The sequence below is a fragment of the Henckelia pumila genome, chromosome 3 (genome assembly GCF_033568475.1).
Source record: "Henckelia pumila isolate YLH828 chromosome 3, ASM3356847v2, whole genome shotgun sequence".
Lineage (NCBI taxonomy): Eukaryota > Viridiplantae > Streptophyta > Magnoliopsida > Lamiales > Gesneriaceae > Henckelia > Henckelia pumila.
The window spans coordinates 43319624-43330031 of NC_133122.1; the positions used below are offsets into that span (position 1 = coordinate 43319624).

A 10408-nucleotide genomic window follows, 5' to 3' on the forward strand; every position below is an offset into this window, starting at 1 on the left:
TTATCAATTAATTAATTCAATAATTAAATAATTGGATAAACATGCAAAGACATCATAATTTAAAAGATAAAATCATATTTTATCTTATCCATCCATAAGATCATATCTTATCATCAATTGTACCAAAATAATTAATTTTATAAAATTTAATTTAACGGATAAAATTTATAAATTTTCCAAAAATTCAAATTTATCCAAAAATCAATTTTAAAATTTTCGGACTCGAACAATTCGATCCGATGCCTCGTGAACCAATCAAAAACAATTTTCGATCGGATAAAAAACTAGAATTTCAAAAAATTAAAATTTTAATTAAAAATTAAAAATAATTTTTCCGGGCTGCCCGGGATAATCCAGGCATCCCGCGCCCCAAAAAGGGGCCCGGGCTGGGCAGCCCGTCGCTGCCCTGGGCAGCGATGGACTCGCTGCCCGATTTTCCCATTAAAATTCAATTTTAAATTTTCGTTTTGTTTCAAAAACCGAGGCTTAAAAATTTTGTACAATCGATTAATTTAATCGTTTGATCTGAGCAACCTGGCTCTGATACCACTGTTGGAAAACGGTGTTCAGATCAATTAAGAATTGATACCCGATGCAGCGGAAGTTTAAAATTTTTATTTTATTATATAGAACGATTCCATATATGGGTATCAAAACTTTTACGATTAAATTTGTTCAAGTAAAAATAAAACACAGTTAAATTTTTACCTCGTCAAGCAAAGGCTTGATCGTGGACTCCAACAGAATTTAATCTGCTCTTCTTGTAAATCCCGGGAACCGATGACAGTCATGATCTAACTCCGGAATTAGGTCCACGAATGAAAAACAGAACCCTCTGATTGACTGCACTAGAAATCAATCAGAAGTTTGCGTAGAGAATAAACAGATATGATCTGTTAATTCAGATTGTAATTTTTCACAAAAATCACAACCTGAATTTTCTCCAAAAGGGACAGAGGATTTCGAAAATCCCCTTGAATAATATAGGCTGAAATTCGAAAATTGCAATATATAATGTGTGTGATTTTTGAACCCAACACCTCTGTTTATAGATAATTTTTAGTTATAATTGTATCAGGACTCTAACTCCTTAAAGCCCACAATCCATAACTTAAGCCCAACAAGCCAAGCCTGTTGTTATAGAAATTAATATAAAATTCATCGTGACTCCGATTGATAAACTGATTTCACCAATGTGCACAGAAACCATTTCTGCATCTTTTAGAGTCAAGATAATTTTTCTGAATCCGAATTCAGTGATTTCCAAAAATGCCCATCCCTATGTCATTTTAGGAAATCCCACTCCCTTTAGTTAAGAAGTCCAACTTCTCTTTCATTAAATTTAACTCTTTAAATTTAACTATCTCTACGGGGTTTTAGTAATCCATTACTTGTGTAACCCTCAATGGTTCAGGAATACAGCTAGCCGTGGGCTCACAACTCCTTGTGACTCGGAACAACAATTTCCGACTTACCCATCGAATCATGGTAAGAGCGCCTAGCAACATCGCCCCATGATTCTCTAGGTATTACTGATAGTGCCTGCAATAACCAGTAGATTTTAGTTAGCGTACAGTACGGTCCCTTCAACCAAATATCCCGATCGAATCAACAACCATTGGTGCATCGAGAGTCGTTCGAGATTTGATAACTATGCATAACATCTTGGAGATCTATTAGTGACATCACATGTGTTACTAGGAATACCAAGTAACCTAAAACACATCATGTACTCTGGCCAGAGATTCGTCACACTAATATCTCCTCAGATCGCATAAGATATCCACACTCGCAAGTATGTGGTGAATCCTTGACAACAAAGCATCGACTCCTATATGTGTCGTAACTGTACCCAATCCCGACACCTGATGACCCCAATAGAGTCGGTAAATGAGTCAAAGTACAGTACTAGCATATAGAGTCTCAATGATGTTTCAAGTAATAAGGACTAATGGTGTATAACCAAAATCGCGAACTTTATCCACTCGATAAGTGATAACCACTTGAAAAGTTCGAATAGGGTAGTTCGATCATTCATCATATGAATATCCATTTACATGCTTTGAACATCTCTATGTTCCATACCAATGAAACGTGGTACTCGGCATCGCAAATTCTAGTCTCAATCTCGAGCGATCCTTATCTTTATTTGCGGACGGCTCAATTGACTAGGAACAGTTTAGAATATACAGTGACTATAAGATGTGTTTCATGATAGCCATCCCCATGTGCTACCACATCTTACATACACTATAGTATATTCAAGGTCTTTATCAAAACAACAATAGTATATCATAATATAATAATATGAAGAAAGATAAATTCAATGTCATTATAAAAGTGTAAATTATATTAAACAAAAGATTGTTTTACATAGAGTCATAAAAGCCCTTAGCCACAAGTTGGCAAACCGGGCACCCACTCTTTCATCAAGATGCATCTCAACATCAAGAGTCCATGACATATAATTTTTTCCAGTGATATCGAGTGCAACGAATTCAAGCTTTGCCAAGTTTGACATGGTGGTACTAGAAAAATAACAATGCATTTTATTAGTTAATTTCCATTAATATGACAATACAAAATAATGGATAAATGATGAGTATAAGTAAGTGTACAAATAGAGAAAAAACATGTGGTGGAATATCGCTGGTGAGTACAAAACTCGTGAGCATGATGATCATAATCGTTATGAAAAAAATCCTTAGAAAAGCCAAAAACTCCATCTTCTTCTTTTTCAAAAAAAAAAAACCGAGGAGAAAATGTTTTGAGATGAAGAATAAATTTTGGTGTGATTGAAAATGAGTTTGAGTGAAAATATTTATAGGCCAAAAACTAGCCGTTTGTGACCGTTGGGGGTAAAGAAAAATCGAGTATGTGTTGAATAAAAATTTGTGATAATGATACAATGTATATAATGATAATCATAATTAAATAATTATGTATATCATATCACATTATTATAAGATCGGTGTCGTAGACAGCCTTTTATATAATATTGTGAAATTATACCAATATAGTTAGTATAAAGTCAGGTATAGTATATCATATCACATTATTATAAGATCGGTGTCATAGACAACCTTTTATATAATAACATGACATTATACAAATATGATTATAATGTTTAAAAACCTTAGAGGCTTTTATACTTGTCGTATCCCTTACCGGGAGTGTGGGATGTCGTCTTAACATCCTCCCAGGATTTATAACAAGTTTTTTTAAAAAATTCATAACATGATATTATATATTAATATATACACAATAAAAATATATAAACAGTAAAATAAAAATTCTTACTTGTTGAATATTTTTGACTTCTTCTTGTATTTTGGAGCGTCGGAAATTATAGAAAACCTTCGAGCGATCGTGTTGATAACGTGTTGTGAAAAGTAAAATTTATAAAACTCAAAAACTCAAAATATTCTCAAACTCCACACTTTAAATTTATTCTCTCAAATTGTATTTTTTTACACAAATGGAGAGACCTATTTATATATCTCAATGAGAGATTAGTCCAAAAATTAAATCATCATCATCTACATTATCATACACTAATTTTCAAAATAATACAATTCAATTTTCAACAATTCTAATATAATATAATATATTTTCAACAAATTTCACTATTATATAATTATCCGGGATTTGTATATTTTTCTTCGCTTAGTTAAGATCATTTGGTACAATAGATGAAAATAAAATGAACACAAGTTTTTACTCATATCATGTTATTTCATTTTTTGGTTAACTTAATTTCATCTTATGGTATGTGACATCATTGATTTCATACATGACATCAAGTGATATCCACGAATTTTTTTTTCGAGGTTATATCTATGAATTAAAGATATAGGGAGATAAATGATAATAGCTGTTGCCTATTTAATTTGATCGTCTTAATTTGGCAACAAGAAAAACTTGAATTTGAACCTTTTTAAGAATATTTAATAATTGTTGCATGTCATGAATACACATGTTCGATATTAGAGAGTTTTTAGAAAACTCATAATATAATTATTTATCTGGTCGAGTTTAGACTTATATCATTGGAAAGTATATATGCGAGTCTCCCGTAATTTGTTAATAAAAAATTTATAATTACTTATTTTTAAATATTATAAATATTATATAAAAAATGTTTTAAAAAATACATAAACATTTATTTTTTAGATCGAAAACTACTTTAGTCTCTTGATAATCTCGAATTCGAACAAATCGGATCCATGGTCGACATCGTTGTTGTGTGTGTATGGACGAAGCTCGTCACATAATTAGCCGAGATTGCGATAAACGGAAGGCGAATTTGGACGTAATAATCTTGCTTGAACGTAATAATGAGCATGTTGTATTCAATTAATATGGGCGCAAAGGTTTTATTAATTTCACCATTTATAAATTAAATGGTTAGGGAGCGATGGATCTCTTGGTCAAAGTTGGTAGTTATATTTGGCAGTTTTGCATTAAAAGCTTAACCACAATAACATTATGACACACAATACGTCAATAGTACCGACATATGTAAAGGGTAGCTAGGGTACGCGGTACTCCTCAATATGAAATATTTTTACATAAATTTCATGATTTTTGTAAAAAAAGTTTTTGAACTCGATCGATTCTTTTAGTAAAATTTTTGCCGATGTGGTATTGATATAGTGTTGACGTAAATAGTCATCACTCGCGATGAAAAGTGACTAAAATTATCGATAAGAAAAAAAATTCAAGAGTAAAATTAAAATTTGATAATATAGAGAATTAAAATTGAAAATATGGAGTAAACATTGATATATATTAAAAATTATTATTTTTAAAATTATACATGGGAAAATTTATATTATTCGATCATTAATACACACATGGAAATACATTTAAAAATAAGATGTGAACTTAGTTTAACCTAAACAGGTGCAAATTTAAAGGGAAAGACAAGCTCCCAAAAAGCTTTTGTTTTTCCCCGGCCCAAAGTTGGTAAGGTAGTATTTGAGATAGCTTTTAGAAAATACTTCTCAAACTTTTCATTAACAAAATTTTGATATTAAGGAAAAGCTAAGAACTGCTTCCCAGAAACTCTCTCAAACATTATCTAAGTAATTTAAATGAAGTTTAACCTAGTGAAGAGTAAAATATACCTATATATTAATTTGTATACACAAAAACTACTGCAAAAGGCCATGTTTCACGAGTGAATTTTGTAAGAAATATATCTTATTTGATCGATTCATAAAAAATTATTATTATTTATGTTAAAAAAACTAAAATATTACTTTTCATTGATGGTCTCTTTTGTCATATATATCATTGGTATGGCCTCTCGAAAACGATGACAATTGAAGAGTTGGGTTTGTTAATTTGTTGTGTTAACATTGTTGGCTTGGAGAGAAATTTGTTAAGATCACGACATGATGCGACTCTGATCAACATTCCCATTATTATTAATTAGGCTTGGAGAGAAATTTGTTTTAGACGACATGATGCTTATCCATTGATCAAATATGATTATTCTGCCTGAAATTAATCCAGAATTTGAGACAAATTCTATGTGGGTTAAAACATCGCTAGGACTTTTTCGTTTGGATGGAGATGCGGGATTTAATGAGTGCTTGGGTCGTTCTATATTGGGGTGATTATTTGGGATGATCGAGGAAAGTTGCTTTGGCCGAAAAAATTCTGGCAGATGATGGTTGCTTGAGATCGATCCAACATATGCGCAGACTAGCTAACAAGTCTGCTCGTCTTGCGAACTTTGCTTTATCTTCTTCGAATTGTACGTGTTGCATGCTTGGATATATTCTGGTTTTCCTTCTTGACCATAAGAAGTTGTATTAATTTTTGATGTAGAAGATCAATTGAATCGTTTTCATATAAAATATATTTTTTTATTACTTTTTATTGTAATATAGGTCAGGTCAATTCGTCTCATAGATATAGATATGTGATACAGTCTTACAAAAAACTTACTCGCGTAACAAAAATATTATATTTTAACCGGAAGTAGCATATATCTGTTTGCAAATACGACGTGAAATAAAAAAACGATTTTTTTTTTACCTGAATAAAAAATTAAAATTCAGTAAGTTAAAAAATTTCCCATATGCTAATTTGAAATCGCGAGATTCATATCATGATACGAACTCATTAAAAATTTTATTTGGATTGCATTGTTTTAATATAGGTGAATCTAGCTCGAACTTCACGAGATTATTTTATTCAGTTATTATGATCCTATTCCTACATAAAATATATCATCTCATATTTTTAAGGTTTCAATAATCCCTTCTCCAGTAGTACTCCCAAATCCCCACAAACAAATTAAATATTAATATTCTACCCTTGAAGAAAGGGATATATCAATTAACAGAGAATGCCTCAAGAACCATGCAGCCTCCATGGGAGGAAACGCCGTCGACGGGTGCGGAGAATTCATGTCTGATGGAACCATCGAAGCTCTCACTTGTTCAGCCTGCATGCGGAGAATTCATGTCTGATGGAACATGTTGTGGATATTATTTTATCATGTATTATATATATAATGATTACATGAGTATTAATATTGTTACTAGTCTTATATCATTACCAAAAAATTTCAATTTTAGCCACGGCCAAAACTGTGCCTAAAACCGTGGCTAATATAATATATTGTAGAGAGTTTCATTTTCGATTATAATATTTCTCCAATTATTTCATACTTGTACAAGTGACATATATATTTATTAAAATTTAAATTGCCTTGCATGATAAGCTACGAGAAGTATATATATATTTGTTGTGAGTTTGCGGTCATCAATTAGCTTAAAATTGTCTCATAAATGCCAAGCCCTAAGTGTGGTAATATTATTGAATAATGCTAAAATTTTCATAAATATGTCTCGTAAATCGATATTACAACAATTATATTATGATATTTGTAATTTTTGTTATTATGTGTGAGATTATATATTGAATTTATCATGAGATTTTTTATTAATAGAATTTTTGTATTAGATTTTTTTGAGTTGTAATAACTTTTGTACCAATATCAAATATTATTTGAAGGCTTTCTTCCTTAATGCTAAAACCTGAAGTTCAATCAAGCACTTGAGGTTCTGACCCGATCCATTTGGTCTAGGCAATTTGGGTTGGGTTTTTATATCGGATACGGAAATCCAAAGATTTGAATAGGGTCCAAGGTTACATTGCGAAGATTTCATACCAGTTGGGCCTATTTTCACTTTACATGGTATGAGGATAAATTGATGGAATAAATATAATAATGTGTTCCAACTTCCAAAAAACATTTCAAAGTAATTAAAAAAAGAAAAACGAAAGTCGAGATCTTTGTAAAGAAATGATTTAGATATATATTAAATATAAAATTCAATTAGGTTGTTATATTAATAAATTATTGTTATAACATTTAGGGAAAATTGATATATTGGTCCTATAACCTTTCATATCTTATATGCATAGAACGTAAGCAATCCATTTTGTTTTTCACTCTCGACAAATCCTAAAGGTTTAAGAAGAAGAGAAGTAATTCTACACGATAAGATAATTTGTTTTACACGAATGCGGATTCGGGCTGTAGCCGATCTTCATCTACCACCACCGAAATATGGTATGAAATGTTTAATCTTTATGTGTTTTTATTTTTTGTGTTTTTTCGCTTTCATTTGCATCGATCCTTATTTTGAATTAAATCATTCTCACGTTCATCTAGATTTGATGCAATTGCAGATTTGAGATGCAATGTTTCTTACTATCGCTTATATTGCCAAAGAAAAGCTGTTGACCAAGTACAGGTTGTAGACCTTTCATAGGATTGATGGATGTCATTTGAGAGGGTCAAGTGCTGGAGTTCTTTTGACAGCTGTAAGTGTTGACCCAAACAACAACATTTTTCCCATTGCATATGCTGTGGTTATGAAAGAGACTGGAGAAACTTGGGGTTGGTTTTTGTCTTTGCTAAAGTTGGAATTCAAAATCGAGAGGGATTATGAATGGACCTTCATGTCAGATAAACAGAAAGGCTTTATCCAAGCAATGCGAGAAGTCTTTCCCAATGCTGAACACAGGTTTTGTGTTAGGCATATGCATGCCAACTTCCGAAACGCCGGTTTTAGGGGACAAGCATTCAAACATGCTATGTGGGAGTGTGCTAGGGCATCAACTGTTAATGAATTTGATAGAAAAATGAAAGAACTCAGAGAACTCGATGAAAATGCCTACCAATGGTTCAATGATAAGACACCTACTCAGTGGAGTAGATCACACTTTCAAGAATTTCCTAAGTGTGACATGCTACTTAATAATGGATGTGAGTCTTTCAACAGTGTCATTTTGGAAGCAAGGGAGAAACCATTAATTTCTATGTTGGAATGGATACTGGAGTATTTAATGCAAAGAATGCAAACTAATAGAGATAGAGCTCAAGAGAAGTGGAAAGGGATACTTTGTCCCAAGATTGAAAAAATCATAGAAAAGACAAGTAAAAAAGTTGGAGATTGTCTTCCTATTAAAGCTGATGCATTTCATTATCAAATTTCATGCTTTGATGCACTTGGAACCAAATATAGTGTAGATTTGAAAAATCATACCTGTGGATGTAGGAAATGGGAATTGTCTGGAATTCCATGCAATCATGCTTTATGTGCTATCTACACACAAATGCTGGATTACCATGACTTCACACATCCATATTACAGTGTTGAGACCTATAAAAAAGTGTATGCTCCTGTTATTATACCTATAAATGGTAGGCGTGAGTGGCAAGCTTCTAACTATATTTCTCCACTTCCACCAATATTTGAAAGAAGTGTTGGTAGGCCTAAGAAAGCAAGATGTAGGGAAAGTGATGAACAACCACAAAAGAGAAGAAAGAGAAATAAGGGTAAACCGCAGTTGATTGAAAATGCCAATAAGATGAAACGACAACAACATACACTCAAGTGTAGTCGGTGTGGGGCCGAAGGCCATAACAAAAGAACTTGTCCTCCCACTGGTATAGTAAAAAATCTGACACATGTGGAAACAGGACTTGAAGAAGAGGACCAAATTCAAAGTCAATTAACACGATTAATAGTCCATCGTGTTTCCTAAGTGTTACACATGAACTTGATGATCTAGGTGAGGAGGAAATCGTCTCTCCATAAGGATGTACTTATTGGACAATCCTCAAGTTCTTTTGATATGTTAAATGTAAGTAAATATGATAAAATTTTGTTTATAAATTTCAGTTTAATAGTAATTTTAATTTTCAACATACTATCATGGTATTTTTAATTAGAATTTTATCTTATCGACACTTGCAGGTGTTTGGTGATGCATCTACGGCTGTAACTATGAACAAAACAAGCATATCATCTCAAATTGAAACTGAAATCATGAACGCTGTAATTAATTAGTAATCTGATATTCATCTATATATTTTTAAATTAATTGTGTTAACACTCTCTTTTTATGTGTTATTGAATAGGTTAAAAATAATTCCAGTACACTCCAAACAACTTTAGCTTCAGGGGACACTCAAATTCCGCTAATGATGTTGTCCCACCACCTTCAATGTATGCTCAGTTCCAGCAATGCCAGAATCCAGCAAATAAAATTAATATACGAGCATTTAATAATCGATGTTTTCTTTGTCATTGATTTCTTTGTGTTGATATAAAATGATTCAGACTTCAGTTTACTTTAGTTCTGAATCTGCATCTGTAGTGTAACATTTAAGTATATTATAAAATATAAATATTATCTAAATTCACAATTTTCAAATTATTTGTATGTCCAATTAAATATATACTCTCATAAATCAGACCACTTACCCAAAAGATACGGGAAGTGTCACAATTATCTTCTTGTTGGAAATATTATGCAAAATCCCAATTGATGCAAAGAAAATAAAATAATGGAAGATGCATGGTCGCTACCCTGTTCAAATCGAAGGATATTGTTCTGTTTAGAAATAAAAATAAAATAAAATGTAGAAAGTATGAACGCATGCATGATTACTACTATTTTGATGTAAGTTGTTGTGTTTAGGTCACAATTTTATCAAAACTAATCGGTATTGATTACATAATTTAAATAAGGAAACTTGAATGGTAGAATTTGAGTTGTTAAATATGTATTTATCTATTTAAAATTAAAATTAAATTAAATGTAGAAAGTATGAACACACGCATGATTATATGTTATCTGTAATAAAAAAAAGAAATAATTAATTTATTAAATTATCAATTTTCTTTATAAATTACTAATATTCCTACTTTATATATATATATATATATATATACCACAAAGATTACTGTCTGTCGAATCAATAGACTCCTTATTAGTTAGGATATCTTAGTAACTTAGTTATTAATCCGCTGTTTTTTAAAAAAATGTTTATTTTTATCTCTGAAATCAAAAGGTTTCTCACGTTTTAATTGTT

The 10408-nt window shown here is 31.4% G+C and overlaps 1 protein-coding gene across 1 annotated transcript; it reads left to right on the forward strand.

Annotated features, from left to right (window-relative positions):
* The first annotated feature begins 7899 nt into the window (after positions 1–7899).
* Positions 7900–9690, forward strand: LOC140888582 (uncharacterized). The gene is made up of 5 exons (XM_073296273.1): positions 7900–8982; positions 9103–9174; positions 9288–9368; positions 9469–9539; positions 9654–9690. Exons 1-5 carry the CDS (start codon positions 7900–7902, stop codon positions 9688–9690), a joined length of 1344 nt encoding a protein of 447 aa, XP_073152374.1.
* The last annotated feature ends 718 nt before the right edge of the window (positions 9691–10408 follow it).